Raw genomic sequence first — 21,838 nt, forward strand, 5'->3', positions numbered from 1 at the left:
ATACTATTGCAATAGCAATTCCCGTAACGAAAATATTTGTAAACCTTAGTGGATGGCTCGAAGCAATGGTAAGTTGATGCTCGGTATATTGAAATTCACTCTAATGAATAATTCAGTTCACAAAATTCCAGTTAGCAATTCTATCCCATTTGATAATCACTCAGTAAAATGATAATAAAAAACCCCACCTGTTTGTATATTTCAGTGCCAGAAAGAAATGTTAGAGTTGATTGTCGTGTAAACCTCAGGCTTCAGTCTAGGCTAATTAAGGAAAGTAGAAATGCAGAATAAGTAAGTATATGTCCTCTATTTAATTAAGGACACAGAGGAAGAAAACTGACACAGGAGGGGCTGGAATTTGCCTTTCACGTTTATCAGTGCTTCCTTCTGCCACATACCCCAAATAACATGACCACTACCAACACAACACATTAAAACGGAAAAACAACAGCAAGGATAACAACAGTGGCATGAAAAACACCTTCAAGAGGCTAAACAGAGGTACTACTTAACAGAAAGAAATATCATTTCTGGTTTATTACTATATACACTACGTGTGTGTGTGCTAAGTCGCTTCAGTCATGTTGGACTCTGCGCCACTATGGACAGTCGCCTGCCAGGCTCCTCTGTCCACAGAATTTCCCAGGCAAGAATACTGGAGTGGGTTGGCTATGCCCCCCTCCAGTAGATCTTCCTGCCCCAGGGATCGAACCAGAGTCTCTAACGTCTCCTGCATTAGCAGGTGAGTCTTTACGTCTAATGCCACCTTGGATGCATATAGACTATAGGTTAATTTAAAAACGATCACTTCTGTGTGAGATGCTGCTTGATTCACAATATTCAAAATCCTTGCTTCTGAAAATATCCTAGTACAATTTATATTTCTAAAGTGTAATTATTATTCAGGTTGAAAACTATTTGAGTTAAAGAATGAGCAATAGAATTTCAGAGAAGGGAACCCTGAGATTCAGGAAGGATAAAAGAGAGGAAGGGACATGGGGACATACCCTGGACACATGAAGAGGACTTTGACCTGCCCAGGATGGGAGTGGATTTCAGACAGATTCTGAAAGTATATCTGGAGAAGAACATGGACCCCCATTGCCTGAGTGGGCAATGGTTGATGTCCTTGCACAAGGGTGAGGTTTGTAGGAAAGAGCAGGAGGTGGCTTGAAGCTCTTCCTTCTTCACTGTTGCACATTTTGGCCAGAACCTCCCCTCCCCTTTGCTTTTCCATATATATCAGACAACCTGCCTGACTTCAGGGTCTACTACAAAGCCACAGTCATCAAGACAGTATGGTACTGGCACAAAGACAGAAATATAGATCAATGGAACAAAATAGAAAGCCCAGAGATAAATCCATGCACATATGGACACCTTATCTTTGACAAAGGAGGCAAGAATATACAATAGAGAAAAGACAATCTCTTTAACAAATGGTGCTGGGAAAACTGGTCAACCACTTGTAAAAGAATGAAACTAGAACACTTTCTAACACCATACACAAAAATAAACTCAAAATGGATTAAAGATCTAAACGTAAGACCAGAAACTATAAAACTCCTAGAGGAGAACATAGGCAAAACACTCTCCGACATACATCACAGCAGGATCCTCTATGACCCACCTCCCAGAATATTGGAAATGAGAGCAAAAATAAACAAATGGGACCTAATTAAACTTAAAAGCTTCTGCACATCAAAGGAAACTATAAGCAAGGTGAAAAGGCAGCCTTCAGAATGGGAGAAAATAATAGCAAATGAAGCAACTGACAAACAACTAATCTCAAAAATATACAAGAATAAAATAAGTATATTTAAATGAGAGTTTGGACCTGATTTTGATGAGATTTAATCTCTGTAAGAGTTGTGTGGGTGCTAAGTCGCTTCAGTTGTGTCCCTCTCTTTGCAACCCCATGGACTGTAGCCCACCAGGCCACTCTGTCCATGGGATTCTCCAGGCAAACACTTGAACTAAACCATGAATTATAAGAAAAATGATGACTCGAGCTTAATGTTGGTTTGATGAAAGAATGCATATACCAAACAAAATTTATGTGGAAAGCCATTTAAAGAACACTGTCCTTTGAATGTATTATGTGTGATCCCAATCTCTACCCTTAAGTTCTTCTACTAAAACAAATTTACTTTCAGAGACGTGAGTTTCAACTAAAACTAAATTAAACTAAAATTAAAAAAATTATTAAGCTAAGACATCATGAAAAGTTCAGCATGCAATTAAAAAATTGTCATATATCTCCCTAATGTGCTTGCTGTAAATATTTAGAATGCAATGAAAAATCTGAAACTTTGTGCCAAGGAGTCAGTTGTTTCATACTCTGCCACTGTCTTGGTGTCACTGCAAGAATGTATCACCTTCTGAAAATAGTCCCCAAGATGTTTACCTTCTGTGTTTCTGCTTCACCTGCCCTAGCAACGCAGTCTCTCCTTTCTCTTTCATTGTGGTTTTAAGAGGAGTTCTAATCAGCCACAAAGAATTAGCACTTATGGCAAATATTCTAATTGTTTGATTCCAAACAAATGCTATGTTTTAGGGCCTTTGTAATGTTTCCTGCAATAAATAAAGCAATAATCTGTTATGATAAAAAAATACTGGAGTGGGTTGCCATGCCATCTTCCGGGGGACCTTCCTGACCTAGGGATTGAACTTTTACATCTCCTGCATTGGCAGGCGGGTTCTTTACCACTGGTGCCACCTGGGATTACTGTAAGTATCGAATGGAACTAATTAGAGAAAAAGTCTGATAGAGTGCTTACCATTTAGAAAACTTTCTCTAGGACAAACTTCAGGGACTTAAAAAATGTTTTCCATTCATTTTCTTTTATTTATTTATTTTTAAAAAGTACACATGTAATTCCCCAAAGAGGATAACCGTTTGGAGGAAAATTACTTTCAACTGTGGTTCTTTTAGTCATAATTGCCTCGGTTTTGCTCCTAGGAGATTGCTGTTTTCAGCTCTGTGCATTTTCTGGATTAGAAAAGCAATAGATTTTCTCCTATTGCTCTACATCACACAATGAATTAACACCTTCAATTTTGTTTTCCTGTGCTTTGTTATTATAATGTAATAAGCCATTCGGCACACCATGTTTCCTTCATTCTGTTGTTTGGCTGAAAAACCCACTTGCCAAGCAATGTGCCCATGATCTGCCTTAGTCTTTAGGTTGATGGTGTGATTCTGATTTGTTTCAAAATGATGCTCAGGATGGCAGGATATTTGGTGATGATGTGAGATTTGCTTGAGAGATCATTTTCCTTTAGGCTTTAGGATACGAAAGGAGGGAGACTGAAGCAGATGGGGAGGTTAAGAGAATGAAGAAGATGTACAAGGTGGGATGGGCCTCACTCAGGAAATTAACAGTGATATGAATGCTGGAGTGACTTCATGGGGAACAGGGAGATACTATCTTCCTTCTAGAATTTTCTCTGGGAGGAGATTCAAATGTTAAACCTTTGTTTTGGTAGAGGGGGAGGAAGGAAGTGGAAAAGCAGAAAGTATTTTCTCCTGGCTCACTGTTGCTTACTTGGAGAACACTTACTGTGAGAACATCTTTATACTCTGCTTCTCTGGTGACTCAGATGGTAAGGAATTTGCCTACAGTGCCAGAGACCTGGGTTTGATCCCTGGGTCAGGAAGATCCCCTGGAGGAGAAAATAGCAACCCACTCCAGTATTCTTGCCTGGAGAATTCCATGGACAGAGGAGCCTGGCAGGCTACAGTCCATGGGGTTGCAAAGAGTTGGACACAGTTGAATGACTAATACACGAAAGGAAAATGGTACAGACTTTCTTAGAGCTTTTTAATTTTTTCCTTTAGTTTTTAGGTATCCTGTGGTTCCTACTTTAAGTGATTTAGGCTAATTTAAAAACTGAGTTTTATGAAAAATTCTTTTCTTATCTTTTAAACCTTACTGAATATTAAGGGTTTATTTTTGATATATCGACTTGATACTGTAGGCTGGATTGCAATAAACTTTGACAGGTTCTCAAAATTTAGTGCTTTATTATTGACTAATTGTGGTTTTGTCTCCTTTGCTAGATTATAAACTTTTTGTATCTTATACCTGAATAACATCATGCTGGGTTTATCCAAGAAGTTCAATAAATATAACAGTGGTTGACTTTGATGAGATTAATGATCTAGACTAAAACATTTTCTTAAAATATGTAAATCACACCTAAAATATGGAAATAGGAAAGGAATTATACAACCTAGCTTTATTCTTTAGAGTCTTTCTCTGTATCATTGGTTCCTTTTAAACAATATTAAACAAAAAATTTCCCATATTTTTGATGATGTCATGTTTGAAAGTGAAAATAATCCAAAGAAATAAATTGTTCAGATTAATTTCATGTCAAATGCTAAATCACCAGGTAAGAGCTACATTTTCAAAATCTTTGCCTTATTCCAGCCTTCATGTTTTCATACTCAGTACATTTCAGTTCAGTTCAGTTGCTCAGTTGTGTCCGACTCTTTGTGACCCCATGAATAGCAGCACGCCAGGCCTCCCTGTCCATCACTAACTCCCAGAGTTCACTCAGACTCACGTCCATTGAGTCAGTGATGCCATCCAGCCATCTCATCCTCTGTCGTCCCCTTCTCTTCCTGCCCCCAATCCCTCCCAGCATCACAGTCTTTTCCAATGAGTCAACTCTTCGCATGAGGTGGCCAAAGTACTGGAGTTTCAGCTTTAGCATCATTCCTTCCAAAGAAATCCCAGGGCTGATCTCCTTTAGGATGGACTGGTTGGATCTCCTTGCAGTCCAAGGGACTCTCAAGAGTCTTCTCCAACACCACAGTTCAAAAGCATCAATTCTTCTGTGCTCAGCCTTCTTCACAGTCCAACTCTCACATCCATACATGACCACAGGAAAAACCATAGCCTTGACCAGGCGGACCTTTGTTGGCAAAGTAATGTCTCTACTTTTGAATATGCTGTCTAGGTTGGTCATAACTGTCCTTCCAAGGAGTAAGCGTCTTTTAATTTCATGGCTGCAGTCACCATCTGCAGTGATTTTGGAGCCCAAAAAAATAAAGTCTGACACTGTTTCCACTGTTTCCCCATCTATTTCCCATGAAGTGATGGGACCAGATGCCATGATCTTCATTTTCTGAATGTTGAGCTTTAACCCAACTTTTTCACTCTCCTCTTTCACTTTCATCAAGAGGCTTTTCAGTTCCTCTTCACTTTCTGCCATGAGGGTGGTGTCATCTGCATATCTGAGGTTATTGATATTTCTCCCGGCAATCTTGATTCCAGCTTGTGCTTCTTTGGTACATTTATGTCCCCATAATAATAGAGCTTAATCAATGAGAGTTTATTTATGTTATTAATGGTTCCATTTCACGTGAATATTTGAATCTATCTGGGGTCTGCCTTTGAGTACAAGGCCCAATGTCAGCTGTTTTCAGTGGAAAGGTTAATAATTGATGGAAAATCAGGGAACTGGCAGTCAAGTAGCCAGAACTAGATATTGCATCCTAAAGCACTGTTAAGTGTACTTACCATAGGAATCGTATGTATATGTTGTTGTTCAGTCTCTAGGTTGTGTCCAACTCTTTGCAGCCCCATGGGCTGCAGCGTGCTAGGCTTCCCTGTCCTTCACTATCTCCTGGAATTTGCTCAAACTTATGTCCATTGTGTCAATGATGCCATCCAAACATCTCATCCTCTGTCACCCCCTTCTCCTCCTGCCCTCAGTCTTTTCCAGCATCAGGGTTATTTTCCCAGTGAGTCAGTTCTTCGCATCAAGTGGCCAAAGTATTGGAGCTTCAGCTTCAGCATCAGTCCTTCCAATGAATATTTCAGACTGATTTCCTTTAGGCATGCTTGGTTTGTTCTCCTTGCAGTCCAAGGGACTCTCAAGAGTCTTTTCCAGCACCACACTTCAAAAGCATCAATTCTTCAGCACTCAGCCTTCTTTATGGTCCAACTCATATTTGTATATGACTACTGGAAAACCATAGCTTTGACTATATGGATAGGAACCATATGTGTGTGTGTGTGCAGGTGTGTGTGTATATATATATATATATATATATATATATATATACTGCTACTGGTAAGTCACTTCAGTCGTGTCTGACTCTGTGCGACCCCATAGACGGCAGCCCACCAGGCTCCCCCATCCCTGGGATTCTCCAGGCAAGAACACTGGAGTGGGTTGCCATTTCCTTCTCCAATGCATGAAAGTGAAAAGTGAAAGTGAAGTCGCTCAGTCATGTCCGACCCTCAGCAACCCCATAGACTGCAGCCTTCCAGGCTCCTCTGTCCATGGGATTTTCCAGGCGAGAGTACTGGAGTGGGGTGCCATTGCCTTCTCTGATATATATATATTAAGATTAATATTGGGTGTCCCTGCTCTGTCAGGAAAGTTGTAGTGCTGGTTTTGGTAAGACATAAGCATTGACACTCATCTTAAAGAAGCTTTGGAAGAACATTTGATCTGCATAGCATTTTTATAATTTAGTTTGTTAGCAATAAAATGAATTTATAATTATTTTTAATTAATTTATTTTTCAATTGGAGGATAATTGCTTTACAATGTTGTGTTGGTTTCTGCCATACGTCACCATTAATCAGCCATAGGTATACATGTGTCCCCTCCCTTTTGAACCTCCCTCCCATCTCTCATCCCATCGCACCCCTCTAGGTTGTTACAGAGCACTCAGTTGAGCTCCCTGCTTCTTACAGCAAATGCCCACTGGCTGTCTGTTTCACATGTGGTAATGCATCTGTTTCAGTGTTACTCTCTCAGTTTGTGCCACTGTGTCCATAAGTCTGTTCTCTATGTCTGAGTCTCTCTTGCTGCCCCCAAAATAGGTTGATCAGTATCTTTTTTCTAGATTCCATCTATGTGCATTGATTTACGTCATTTTTCTGACTTACTTCACTCTGTATAACAGGCTCTGGGTTCATCCACCTCACTAGAACTGACTCTAATTCATTCCATTTAATGGCTGGAATATCTTCTTTATGTATGCAATAATGAAGTTTATGTTTCTTCTCTGAAATGATGTTTTCGAATTTTTGCTGTTGAAGGAAACAGCAGGGTTTGAGATTTGCCTTGTGAAATCTATAGGCAGTAATGACATTTATTACAAATTATGTGACGGTCTTTAAGAAGGGTGAAGTTAAATAAACATGAGCAGGTAAATAAATTGGGTTATTTTTGTCTTCTTTGGCAAAATAAATTTTGCTTTCTTGGTAGCAGAGTAACTCATTTGTAACTATAGGTTATTTGGGGTTTAAAGACTTAACTCCTGGATGAGGTTATAGATGGGACTGTTCTTCATTCACTTAATGAGCAGTGCAAAGATCCAGAAATATAGCTGTGATGTGGACAGATCCATCCCTGATCTTAGAGTTTGCAGTGGTATTGGTGGAGGTCAGAGGTCACCAAAAGCAAAGCATCCGAACCTTCCCTTGAACTCTGACCTTCCATCAGCTGCTCTCTTTCTGAAGTGATCATTCTTAGCTCTGACTGGACATATCTTCCTTTGATATCTCCCCAAGTTTATCATTAACCTTTTCAAAGAGAGACAGAACATTCTTTCTAGAAATCACTGCTTGGTTTCAGATAAATAGATTTTCTGTATCTGATCACATTCTTGTAATCAAAAGTTTTTCTGCCTTGTGAATCAATGCATCACTTTACTACCAGACCCCTTGGCATGGGTGTGAGTGCTAACCTCCGAGTTTATAAATATGTCTTGGTTATTTTTGTGGGTTTGTATTTATGACAGTGTTAGTTGCTCAGGAAGGAAATGGCAACCCACTCCAATGTTCTTGCCTGGAGAATCCCAGGGACAGGGGAGCCTAGCAGGCTGCCGTGTCTGAGGTTGCACAGAGTCGGACATGACTGAAGCGACTTAGCAGCAGCAGCAGCAGCATGTCCGACTGTTTGTAACCCCATGGACTGTAGCCCACCAGGCTCTTCTGTTCATGGAATTCTCCAGGCAAAGATACTGGAGTGGGTAGCCATTCCCTTAAATATCATATTAAAATGGTTTTCAAAGTCATGCTATCATACACCGGAAAGTCCCCCATGATGGTGGCTAAGTAATGTGCTTCTGAAGGGGTGATATTAGAAGCCTGGGATGTTGTTCTTTGTTGCTTTTAGACATTTAGAAAATGTCTCTTGAGTGAATTAACTAAACATCACTAATAATAGGATTTGATTTTTACACTGAATGCCATTTGACGGACTTTATTCTCTGGAGGAAAGGGACAAGATTTTGAGATTACCATTTCATGACATTTTAGCACAAGGGAAAAGCAGAGAGATGTAGGATTCCGTAAGAATTTTGATGTTTGTTCGTGAACCTGAGTCTCTACTTTCTTCTTTCCCCGTTAATTTCTTTCCCTGTTGAATAAGCACAGCTGTGGTAATGGGTCCTCCAGTGAACCTTGGGCCCCTGACCCTCATTTCTGCTGCTGTGACGTTGGCTTCCTGCAGGGCTGTGTGTGTCTGTTGGTGGGAATCAGCGGGAGCTGGTGGATGGGGGAATGTGGAACTAACACTCATGTCTCAGTGTGATTCACCAGTCCTTGACATCATCATTTTCAGAACCAGATCTTGGCATCTTCATTATCAGACTTATGTAAGGAAAGATAGTTTCCTTCTAAATAAATATCCGATAAACTGAATCAGAACCAAAAGAGATGGAATATGAGTTGGTGTTTCTGTTGCTTTATGTTTGGGAAAAGGATCATACCTAAGTGCCTGAGAAAGCCCATGGGTGGGAGAGTAGCAATAAACAGGTAACATAAAGGTCAAGATCATTTGTATCCACAGCTTTCACAAAGCAAGAACTATTACGCTAATAAGGATTGTTGGGCTTCCCTGGTGGCTCAGTGGTAAAGAATCTGCCTGCCAATGCAGGAGACGCGGGTTTGATTCTTGACCCAAGAAGATCCCACATGCCTTGGAGCAACCAAGCCTGTGCACCACAGCGACTGAGCCCACGTGCTGCAAGTACTGAAGCCCACACCCAAGAGAAGCCACAGCGATGAGAAGCACCTCCCCCACCACAATTAGAGAGTAGCCCCCACTCTCCACAATTAGAGAAAAGCCCACGCAGCAGTGAAGACCCAGCATAGCTAAAAAACATAAATAGATACCTAACAATTATTAAAGAAATAAGGACTCTTTTCACATCTCTCCAGTTAATACTTGTCTTATTGTTTGGACCTTGGATTTCGGAAAGAACATGTAATTAAGGCATAGGATCATTCCCAAGCTGTTGCTTATCTTTTAGATTATAACTACAAACAAGATGCTAATTAAAGAAGTGTTGTTTTTCTCAATGGTGTGTGAAATAGTGCCAAAATTTTGGTCTTAAATAAAGAGCGAATGGGGTAACTGAATGAGGCAATATGATCCGAAAGGGACTAATATGAAAAAATTAGAACCAGGCTAAGTAGCTGACTGAAGAGCAGAATACTGGGTGGACTTTACTACTATGAATTCTGTGATTTGCACCTAAAATTTGATTTTCATATCTTCACTTGGAGCCCCTGAGCTTGTGTTTAGGCTTGGGAGGACAATCTTAAAAAGCACTTCAGCTTAATTTTTTAAAGAGTTTTTATTGAAATAGAGTTGATTTACAACGTTGTGTTAGTTTCAGGTGAACAGCAAAGTGATTCAGGTATATGTATATGTATGTATCTATTCTCTTTTAGTTTCTTTTCCCTTAGGTTATTATAAGATACCGAGTGTAGTTACCTGTGCTATACCATAGGTCCTTGATGCTTATCTGTTTTCTACATAGTAGTATATTTATTTTAATTCCAGATTCCTAGTTTAGCCATATCCCTTACCCCTTTGATAACTGTAAGTTTGTTTTTCTATGTCTGTGAGTCTATTTCTGTTTGTAAATAAGTTCCACTTGTATCACTTTTTTAGACTCCACATATTAGTGATATCATATGATATTTGTTTTTGTCTGTCTGACTAACTTCACCTAGAGTATGATAATCTCTCAGTTCAGTTCAGTTCAGTCGCTCAGTCATATCTGACTCTGCGACCCCATAGCCTGCAGCATGCCAGGCTTCCCTGTCCATCACCAAATCCTGGCGCTTGTTCAAACTCATGTCCATTGAGTCGGTGATGCCATCCAACCATCTCATCCTCTGTAGTCCTCTTCTCCTCCTGTCTTCAATCTTTCCCAGCATCAGGGTCTTTTCCAATGAGTCAGGTTTTCACATCAGGTGGCCAAAGTATTGGAGTTTCAGCTTCAACATCAGTCTTTCCAATGAATATTCAGCGTTGATTTCCTTTAGGATGGACTGGTTGGATCTCCTTGCAGTCCAAGGGACTATCAAGAGTCTTCTCCAATACCACAGTTCAAAAGCATCAATTCTTTGGTGCGCAGCTTTCTTTATGGTCCAGCTCTCACATCTACCCATGACTACTGGAAAAACCATAGCTTTGACTGGACCTTTGTTGGCAAAGTAATGTCTCTGCTTTTTAATATACTGTCTAGGTTGGTCATAATTTTTCTTCCAAGGAGCAAGCATCTTTTAATTTTATGGCTGCAATCACCATCTGCAGTGATTTTGGAGCCCAAGAAAATAAAAAGTCTTTCACTGTTTCCATTGTTTCCCCATCTATTTCCCATGAAGTGATGGGACCAGATGCCATGATCTTAGTTTTCTGAATGTTGAGTTTTAAGCCAACTTTTTCACTCTCTTCTTTCACTTCCATCAAGAGGCTCTTTAATTCTTCTTTGCTTTCTGCCATAAGAGTGGTGTCATCTGCATATCAGAGGTTATTGATAATAATAATAACATGGATGGTAATCTCTAGGTCCATCCATATTGTTTCAAATGATATTATTTTCTTCTTTTTTTATGGCTGAGTAGTAGTCCATTGAAAGCACTATGTAGCTTTATACACAAAGAACAAGTGTCATGGTCCAGGGAACATCATTTGTTCAAGATTGGGCATCTAGAATGGGAAAAAATTTCTATGGGAAAACAATATTATCAAAGATGTCACAGCCTTGCAAAGTTAAATTCGTCAACCTCATTTCAGATAATTCCAGGGATATCATAATTTTCCAGTGTTTTGTTTGCCGTGTTGTAAGATTGTACTTGAAAAATTCATGTTAAGATAATGTTTTGATTAAGATGCTCTGTGCTTGGGATGCAAGTGATGGAGATCACTCACTTAGTTCCTGCATCTTGCTTAGAACTGGATGATGCCTGTAAGATCATCTGGTCACCTACTTCCTGTTATTCATGGGCAACTGGGACCAGAGTGGCAGGTGGTTTATTAACATCATACACTCAACCAGTATTTGGGTGTCAACATCAAAAACATGGCTTCCCAAAGCCAGGAGAATGCTGTTTCTATGAACACATTGAAGTGTCACCAGAGCAAAGACAAGAAATCAGAAGATTGCACATGAACTGTGGAAAATTCTTCAAGAGATGGGAATACCAGACCACCTGACCTGCCTCTTGAGAAACCTGTGTGCAGGTCAGGAAGCAACAGTTAGAACTGGACATGGAACATCAGACTGGTTCCAAATAGGAAAAGGAGTATGTCAAGGCTGGATATTGTCACCCTGCTTATTTAACTTATATGCAGGGTACATCATGAGAAATGCTGGGCTGGAAGAAGCACAAGCTGGAATCAAGATTGCCGGGAGAAATATCAATAACCTCAGATATGCAGATGACACCACCTTTATAGCAGAAAGTGAAGAGGAACTGAAAAGCCTCTTGATGAAAGTGAAAGAGGAGAGTGAAAAAGTTGGCTTAAAGCTCAACATTCAGAAAACGAAAATCATGGCATCTGGTCCCATCACTTCATAGGAAATAGATGGGGAAACAGTGGAAACAGTGTCAGACTTTATTTTTTTGGGCTCCAAAATCACTGCAGATGGTGACTGAAGCCATGAAATTAAAAGACACTTACTCCTTGGAAGAAAAGTTATGACCAATCTAGATAGCATATTGAAAAGCAGAGACATTACTTTCCCAAAAAGGTCTGTCTAGTCAAGGTTATGGTTTTTCCAGTGGTCATGTATGGATGTGAGAGTTGGACTGTGAAGAAAGCTGAGGGCCGAAGAACTGATGCTTTTGAACTGTGGTGTTGGAGAAGACTCTTGAGAGTCCCTTGGACTGCAAGGAGATCCAACCAGTCCATTCTAAAGGACATCAGCCCTGGGTGTTCTTTGGAAGGACTGATGCTGAAGCTGAAACTCCAGTACTTTGGCCACCTTATGCAAAGAGTTGACTGATTGGAAAAGACCCTGATGCTGGGAGGGATTGGGGGCAGGAGGAGAAGGGGACGACAGAGGATGAGATGGCTGGATGGCATCACCGAGTCGATGGATGTGAGTTTGAGTGAACTCCAGGAGATGGTGATGGATAGGGAGGCCTGGCATGCTGCAATTCATGGGGTCTCAGAGTCAGACATGACTGAATGACTGAACTGACTGACAAAAATTTCTAATTCTTACACTTTCTGCTCAAAGGGTACTATACAAAATAACATCTGGAATGAGCATTAACACTGAGATCTCTATTCTTCCAATCTATACCTGTGGAACTTGGGTGTTCTGTTTAGTGGATGCTTTACTCTAAATGCATCAGTTTTCTGTATTGTCCTTTGGGATTTTACTAGTGTTTGTCCCTTCCACTTTGGCAGATGAAGCTGAAGAAAACTTATGCATCTTTTTTAGCTTTTGCTGCACATTTTGAACTCACAGCAATCTTAGCAAAGCCAACATTCTGCACCACTTAATTTAAGTTTTCAAAAATTTTTTTGAGGGAAGACAGCTAAAGTAATTATTTAATCCACATATGATTAGTTATCTTTCTTTTAACTGTGAGTTTTTTCTTTCTTTTATGAATTTAGAAATAAAGAGAAAGATACTGGATGTTCTTGGTCTCACATATACTGACCTTGGTCAGGAAGATCCCCTGGAGAAGGGGTAGGCTACCCACGCCAGTATTCTTGGGCTTCCCAGGTGGCTCAGTGGTAAAAATATGCCTGCCAATGCTGGAGTCACTGGCTCAATCCTTGGGTCAGGAAGATCCCCTGGAGGAGGAAATGGCAACCCATGCCAGTATTCTTGCCTGGAGAATCCCATGGACAGAGGAGCCTGGCAGGCTACAGTCCAGAGGGTTGCAAAGGGTCAGACACAACTGAATGACCAAGCATAAGCATATTGACCTTCACGTTTTCAAGATGTAAAGACCAACAGGGAAAGCAAAGAATCAGAGCTTTATTTCCATTTCTTTAGTATTCTTTTCTCCAACATGCACTCCTTCTCTAGATTCTTCCATTCCTGTTGAGTTATTCTTCACTTTACCAAGCTTGACACCGCATGGAATCACCTTGGACAGATTCCAATCACCACGGAATCCCCCATTACCAATTGTCAAGTTCCGTCTATCTGTTTCTCCCCATCCAGGATTTCTATATGGGGGTAGCTTAGGGGTGGCAACATGGGATTGGATAAAAGAACTTGCCTCTTTTTATCTAGCTTGTTTGTTTTTGGCCAGTGCCATGCTTCATATGGGGTCTTAGTTCCCCCACCAAGAAGTAAACCTGTGCCCCTGCATTGAAAGAGTGGAGTCTTAGCCACTGGAAGTCTTAGCCACTGCTGAGGAAGTCCCTTAGCTTGTTTGGTTTTGAGTGGATCAGGTGACCATTGTCTCCACTCCCTTATTAAATTCTTTATTTCCTCATGCCTAGGATTCTGACTTCAATCTTCCTTTCCTCCCATTCTTCAGCATAATCTTCCTAATCAAGATTTTCATCAACTTATTCTTCAGTGACTCCCTAATGCCTGTGAGGGCCACCTACCATAGGTTGACACACACAGCTCAGCCTCACATACTCTTCAGAGATTAATCACTCATATTTCTGGAAAACTGCAGCACCAGAAAGACTTGCTTTTGAAATCCAACCTTTGTGCTTTGCTGGTGATATTTTCCCTGTATGTTAGTCCCTTCAGTTCAGTTCAGTCGCTCAGTCATGCGACCCCATGGACAGCAGCATGCCAGGCTTCCCTGTCCATCACCAACTCCCGGAGCGTACTCAAACTCATGTCCATTGAGTTGGTGATGCCATCCAACTGTCTCATCCTCTGTCATTTCCTTTTCCTCCCGCCTTCAATCTTTCCCAGCATCGGAGTCTTTTCCAGTAAGTCAGCTCTTCGCATCAGGTTGCCAAAATATTGAAACCTCAGCTTCAACATGAGTCCTTCCAATGAATATTCAGAGTTGATTTCCTTTAGGATTGACAGGTTTGATTAAACCTAGATTTAGAAAAATCATATGTCACTCTTGTGCATCCATACAAATATAAATGTAATGAATGGGTTAAGAAATTTCCAAAGCTGCTTCCCATCGAGGGTCTGACTCTCCTGGGGTTTTCTTTCCATCTCCTGTCATGTATTCTGGGAGTTGTGATGCTGCTGTTTTATTGATCTTCCCAGAAGGTGTCAGTGGAAGATTTTCAGAAAACAACTAGGACACACATTCCTCCTCAGATGGATTTTCAGTAGTTTGTCGACTGTGATATCAAGGTGCTCCAGTGGCCTTATCCTGACACCTGGAGTGACAACTGAGTGCACATACTCTGGCCATGATTTCTGTCAACCAACAGTTAAAAGTGAATGGCTGCTGCTGCTGCTAAGTCGCTTCAGTTGTGCCCGACTCTGCTCGACCCCATAGACGGCAGCCCACCAGGCTCCGCAGTCCCTGGGATTCTCCAGGCAAGAACACTGGAGTGGGTTGCCATTTCCTTCTCCAATGCATGCAAGTGAAAAGTGAAAGTGAAGTCGTTCAGTCGTTCCCGACTCTTAGCAACCCCATGGACTGCAGCCCACCGGGCTCCTCCATCCATGGGATTTTCCAGGCAAGAGTACTGGAGTGGGGTGCCATTGCCTTCTCCGAAAAGTGAATAGCAGATGTGCTCAATTTCAATATGGTAAAAAGTGCAAAAAATGTGCTACTCAGAATGGATTGAAATATGATACTTTCTCATCCCACTTACCATTTTTTATGCTGCCCCCTTGTATCATTGTTTACAAGGCCATTAAACTGATGAATGTATTTAATTCTGCTGGGCCTCACTGAGACATTTAGAAGCAGAAATCTGTGAAAAATGTGTAGATGGTAACCATTAAAACCTGGATCTACTCTTTCTCTTGGGATATATTGGGAAATCAAGAGCAAAATTTTGAAGCAGCTCTACACTGAAATTTATATGCTGGGTTAAATTCTTTGGGAATTTGTCCCTATATTAGTATTGTCATTAATTGTAGTCATAACTTTTTTGCAAATAAAAAATATTAACATATTTTTCATGTATTAGGTACCTGTGAGGATCCAGGAATTTTACATAATCACAAGTCTGTTAGGCAGGTGGGTTTATTTCTAATGGATAATTTAGAAAACAAAAGCTCTGATGTCATATAGCTGAAAGAGAGCAATGCTAGGATTTAAACCCAGGTGTGTCTGACCCAGTTGGCGCTAGTGGTAAAGAACCCACCTACCAATACAGGGGATGTAAGAAACGTGGGTTTGATCCCTGGGTTGGGAAGATCCCCTAGAGAAGGAAATGGCAACCCACTCCAGTATTCTTGCCTGGAGAATCTAGTGGACAGAATCCCATGGACAGGCTGCAGTCCATAGGGTCGCGCAGAGTCAGACACGACTGAAGCAACTTGACATGCACACAGCATGCATGTGCCTGACCCCAGAACTTGCACTTTGTTACTCTATGACGGTGGGTTGTACATACAGGGCTGCAAGGCTCGATGCAGGTAATTCTTCATGATATAGCAATGAGTTCAGGAAGTCTCACACTTTGGAATACAAGTACAAACGGCAGTAATTTAGAACACAGATCCAAGTGAAGCTTGCATCAAGATTTCCTTTTTAATGGCACTTTCCACAATTTGTGTAATCATATTTTATTTATAATTATGTTATTTACTTTATATCTTTCCCCAGTGAAGGCCGGCATGTTGGCTTTTCATTGGTTCTGAGATCTACATGTTTTACATTTTAATGTCTATGAATTCAGAATGCAGCTTAAAGTTGAGGTTGTTTTTAAGTGTAATTGGCAGTGTTTTATTTTTCTCTTTGGAGGTCCTCTAAAATAATTATGCATTTTACAATGGACATTTTTTAGTGTTTGATTGTGATTTTTTAAAATTAAATTTATTTGCTTGGCTGTTTTGGGTCTTAGTCTTACATAATCACTGGCCCACGAGACCTTTGTTGCATCACGTGGGAACTTTTGTTGTGGCACACGGGCTCTGGAGCATGTGGGCTCAGTAATTGTGGCACTGGGGCTTAGTTCCTCTGCAGCATGCAAGATCTTAGTTCCCTAACCAGGGATCGAACCTGTCTCCATGAACTGCAAGGCCAATTCTTAACCACTGGACCTCCAGGGAAGTCCTAAGTATGTGTTTTAATTAGCTGCTCTATGCTTAATACATAGTACAGTGCCTGGTCCTATAAAAAGTACTCACATTTGCTGATGAAGAGTGAGTGAATGAATGAAAGTGAAACTTTAAACCTTGCCTGAAGGTACTTGGACTTATGGATGAAGTCTCTTGCCTATAGGAAGTTTATTGTCCACTCTTGTATTCTTATTATGTCTGACTTAAGATTTGTGAAATGGCCAATATGCTCAGCTTGGAACAGTGCATCGTCCATAAAGATAGGGCTGGAGGACTCCTCAGCTTAAAAGTTCCTGTAGGAGGAGGCGGGCAAAAAGAGAAGGGGGTGGCAGAGGATAAGGTGGTTGGACAGCATCACTAACTCACTGGACATGAATCTGGGCAAATTCTGGGAGAGAGTGGAGGACAGAGGAGCCTGGCATGCTGCAGTCTGTGGGGCAGCAAAGAGCTGGATGGGACTGAAGAACAGAAACAAGGAGGTGTCTCGCTTGCTGAAGCCATCACCTGGTAGAAAGTACTCATAGGAAAACTCACCCGAGTCTCCCTCTGGGAGGCATTTGATACCCTTCTCCAATGACCAGAAACCGACTCAATTGTCGGCTGGCAATTAGGGGGCAAGGGGTCAGATGCAGGCTTGTGCTTTGATTGGTTTGTGATGTAGTAGTGGTTTAGTTGCTAAATTGTGCTGAGTGCCAAAGAATTGATGCTTTTGAACTGTGGTGTTGGAGAAGACTCTTGAGAGTCCCTTGGACTGCAAGGAGATCCAACCAGTCCATCCTAAAGGAGATCAGTCCTGAATATTCATTGGAAGGACTGATGCTGAAGCTGAAACTCCAGTACTTTAGCCACCTGATGTGAAGAAATGACTCATTTGAAAAGACCCTGGTGCTGGGAATGATTGAAGGTGGGAAGTGAAGGGGACGACAGAGGATGAGATGGTTGGATGGCATCACCAACTCAATGGACATGAAGTTTGAGTAAGCTCCAGGAGTTCGTGATGGACAGGGAAGCCTGGTGTGCTGCAGTCCATGGGGTCACAAAGAGTGACATGACTCTTTGGTCGGACATGACTGAGCGAGTGGACTGAACTTGAAATCTCATGGACTGCAGCCCACCAGGCTCCTCTGTCCATGGGATTTCCCGGGCAAAAATACTGAAGTGAGTTGCCGTTTTCTTCTGCAGGGGTTCCTCTCAACCCAGGGATCAAACCCTGGTCTCTTGCATTGCAGGCAGATTCTTTACTGACCGAGCTACCAGGAAAGCCCCTCATTTGTGCTGCTTGATGAAAATTCTCAGTGAGCCTCCTTCACTCAAGGGGATTCCTTAAGACACTTAGTGTCTTTGCTGAAATTCAGCCCAGAGGTTGGAAGACTGCAGTTTACTGCGGAGCCTCGAGAGAGCCATGGTGACGCCTGCCAAACCCAGGATGAATGCCATCAGCCATCTGTGGAAATCTTCCCAGAAAGTAACTCTTCTCAAGAGAGACCATTGTATTAATAAATGAGCTGCTGATGAAATGACGAGGTGCCTAAAATACCATTAGGGAAGCTGTGATTTCAATGTAGCTAATGAAAGATAAACAGTGACATGGTGAATTGTCACCTCTGTCCTGAGGTCATGTGTTGACAGACGATCCTTGGGACTGAGATGCTGAGCAAGGAGGATGAGAAAATACTGCAATTTGCTGGTGACCTTTCAACCTGGGCTTCCCTGGTGGCTCAGATGGTAAAGTGTCTGCCTGTGATGGGGGAGACCCGAGTTCGATCCCTGGGTTGGGAAGATCCCCTGGAGAAGGAAATGGCAACCCACTCCAGTACTCTTGCCTGGAAAATTCCATGGATGGAGGAGCTTGGTAGGCTACAGTCCATGGGGTTGCAAAGAGTCAGACATGACTGAGCGACTTCACTTTCAACCTGGCACAGAGCAGAATGAGGGCTAGTCTAGATACCGTCTTCATTCACGGTTAGGACAAAAAACAGTTGCTTGCCTATACCCAGAGGTTGATTAAAAAACTATCCCATAAACCAACTCTCCCTTCCTGTGTTTTGTGTGTATGTGTTTCTTTTAAAAAACATTTATTTATTGATTTGGCATCATGCAAGATCTTCGATCTTTGTTGCAGCATGCCAATTCTTAGTTGAGGCATACAGGATCTAGTTCCCTGACCAGAGATGGAACCCTGGTACCCTGCATTGGGAGGTGGAGTCTTAGCTACTGGACCACCAGGGAAGTCTCTAATGCTTTGTTTACCAAACAGTATTTAGGTCTAAGTGCTGTCTCTCTGTTAACTCTCCGTATGGAATGAAATCAATGCTCAGTCATGTCAAACTCTTTGCAGCCCCATGGACTGTAGCCTGCCAGGCTCCTCTGTCCATAGAATTTTCCCAGCAAGAATACTGGAGTGGGTTGCCATTTCCTTCTCCAGGGGATTTTCCCGACGTAAGGATGGAACCCGTGTCTTTGTCGTCTCCTGCATTGCAGGCGGATTCTTTATCGCTGTGCTATTTGGGAAGCTATGTATGGAGGCCCCTCCCTAATGTTGTCTATTGAAGTGAATCTCCCAAGTCAGGTACCAAATTGACATCCAAATTAGCAGTAGGTGTCAGTACCAAATTAGCATCCTGGCTTTCAAATGGGTCTCGTGTGAGATTAATTAGCAGGATCTTGGTGGGATGGGTCCCCTGGTTCTCGATTTATCCTTGGATGATTGGATTTGAGTTCCTGAAACTTGAACTTCAAGGACTAAAACCTGGATTCAACATGTCCAACCTTAAATGTCCTGCCACTTATTCATCTTGATGAGAGAAATCCCACCTACTAGACTTCTCAGATCACGTTGGCTGTGATTCCCCATCATGTCTTTACAGCAAGGATGATCAAGATCTTTAGTCATAGAGAATAAATAACCTTGGTTTATTTGTAAGTACAGCTCTGTGAGCGCAAGTAATTTATGGACATCATTTGCTATTTGCATATGAAGTAGGCTTGTTTTTTTATGGGGAGAAAATGGCTCCATTGAGTTACAATTAGCCTACCTGACAGTCACAATTAGCCACAAGCCTGGTAGTTAATCGAGCACACAAAAGCTGTTTAGACAAAGATGGACTGAATGTCTTGTGCAACTGATTCATGGCTGTGGCTTCTCTGTTTTCTGTTTTGATACGGTTTAAAGTTACTCCCTGTTCAAAGAAATGATTCAAATATCTCTGTTGACTTCAAGCTTCCTGCTGGGCAGTGTCTAGAATTAAACGAACATCAGAGGTTGTGTTGCAACCCAGCTGTTCAAATGCGTTGATAGGTTGATAAGTAAGAATGAGAGACACGGTTCAACTGTATAGCGTGTAAACAGTATTGCCCTAACAACACAGGGCTTTGGAAGAGAGGAGAGGCCAAGGTGGGGAGCGAAAACTTGAATTCAAGTATAGGTTTTAATTTTTATTCCATGTTTATGGTGCATAATACATGCAAATTGATCATGTAAACATGTTGAACTTCTGGTCCTCCAAAATACTTTTCATCTGAAAGCCTGTTGGATGATGAGTTGGTCTCCCAGGAGCTAGAAGATCATTCTGGAAGAGTCTATAAGCTGAACAGATTGCTGGGATGTTTAGAATCGGCAGGCGAAAGCTCTGGAAGCAGAGTGTCACCCGCGTTTTAATGGTAAGGAGCTGCTGTCTATGAGCTTGCACATGTCTTAGAACATCATCTCTTGCACCTGTGTGCAAAAATTCCTAAAAAAGTTCAAAATCGTATTCTGATGAATCTGTGAGAAACAAGTTTATCTACTAATTTTTGGATAGTTCATAAGGCTATATGTTACTTCAAATTTAAAATTGAAAAGGAGTTTCATCTTTAGGCTTTTCTGCACCTTGCCGCCTAAACTGTGGCTTCTTGTAGAAATACAGTCTCCATCTTTTGGGATGATGCTTATTGTTGTTCTGTCGGTAAGTTGTGTCTGACTCTTTGCAACCCCATGGACTGCAGCACTTAAGCTGCAGCCTAGCATTCAAACCAGGCTCCTCTGTCCTTCACTCTCTCCTGGACTTTGCCCAAACTCATATCCGCTGAGTGGGTGATGCTATCCAACCATCTCATCCTCTGTTGCCCCTTTCTCCTCCTGCCCTCAGTCTTTCCCAGCAACAGGGTCTTTTCCATTGACTCACCTCTTTGCATCAGGTGGCCAAAGTATTGGAGCTTCAGCATCAGCATCAGTCCTTCCAATGAATATTCATGGTTAATTTCCTTTAGGATTGATTGGTTTGATCTCCTTGCTGTTGAAGGGACTCTCGAGCTGCTTGCCTGATGGAAAAAAATCTACTCAGGGTGCCTTGGTGACTGCATTCTCCTAGACCCATAAGCTTTTGTTGGTGATGAGAATTTATTAAGGCAGATTCTACAGGCTTCTTTAAAATGACACCCCACCACTTACCCTGTCCCCTATCGCCTTCTATGGGCCTGGAAATGTGCTCACAGTCCGTGAGCTACAAGGATGAAGAATGAGCTTCCCTTAGCCTAGGAATCAACTCAGCAGCTTTGGATTAGGCAGATGCATAAAGAGGTGTTTTGGAGCCTCTTCCACTGATGATTAATGTCAGAAGAAAATTGAGGTTTCTCCAGAACTCTGTTGTCGACATTGACCCATACTTCCTCAGGGCTTGAATTGCTGTATCTTTTATGCACCCCTAGCATCCTGGATGATTCTGGCCAGCCTTGCAGTTCTGCTCTTCCACCGCAAAACACAGAACCGTTGTCTCTGTTTTTCCTAAACTCTCTGCCACCAGCCACTCTCCTTCCCCTAGCCCCACCGTTCTGTTGCATCTCTCCCAAGATCAACATCTTTCAGCCAAGCCCTTGAACTTGTTGGCCTGCAGACGCTTATTATTTAAGACCAAGTACAGGTGTCACCTTTTCTCTGAGAAGCCTCCCTGACACTTCAGGAGGAGGTGGGGGCTCCCTTCCTTGGGTCCTGTCTGCACTTTGATGCTCGAGCTCTCATCACATTGCTGTGGTGAGATGGCATTTGTCTACTGTGAGTTCCTGGATGACTAGACGGTGCTTCCTCCATCTCTGATAGCCTTCCCCTAACACAGAACCTGTACTTGTTGTTGTTCAGTTGCTGAGTCATGTCTAACTCTTTGTGATCCCCTGGACTGCAGCCTGCCAGGCTCAGAACCCGGTACTAATACACCTTAGTTTATGCTTTCTCAATAAATTGAATTAATTAAATGTTTCACATGTCTGAATATTTCCCCTATTCCTCACTTTTCCGTGCTTCATTACCGAATCACAAAAATTAAAATTGACGATAAAATCACGAATATAATGAATGAATTGGATTCTTTCTTGGCACTGGTTACCTTTTAGGAATATCTTAAG

At 41.7% G+C, this 21,838-nt stretch overlaps 1 protein-coding gene across 2 annotated transcripts in view; it reads left to right on the forward strand.

The window, feature by feature from the left end:
- The window catches only part of DNAH5 (dynein axonemal heavy chain 5), a 329,281-nt gene that overhangs the window by 35,374 nt on the left and 272,069 nt on the right, over positions 1-21,838 (forward strand). Inside the window, exon 1 of one of the 2 annotated variants that reach the window (XM_070774841.1) lies at positions 19,747-20,122. The exons of the other annotated variant lie outside the window; for it this stretch is intronic. Coding sequence (XP_070630942.1) covers positions 20,066-20,122 — 57 coding nt within the window. The 5' untranslated portion in view covers positions 19,747-20,065. Of the gene's footprint in view, positions 1-19,746; positions 20,123-21,838 lie in introns of those variants that run through there. 2 annotated transcript variants of the gene reach the window in all.

This window comes from Bos indicus, chromosome 20 (genome assembly GCF_029378745.1).
Source record: "Bos indicus isolate NIAB-ARS_2022 breed Sahiwal x Tharparkar chromosome 20, NIAB-ARS_B.indTharparkar_mat_pri_1.0, whole genome shotgun sequence".
Classification (NCBI taxonomy): domain Eukaryota; kingdom Metazoa; phylum Chordata; class Mammalia; order Artiodactyla; family Bovidae; genus Bos; species Bos indicus.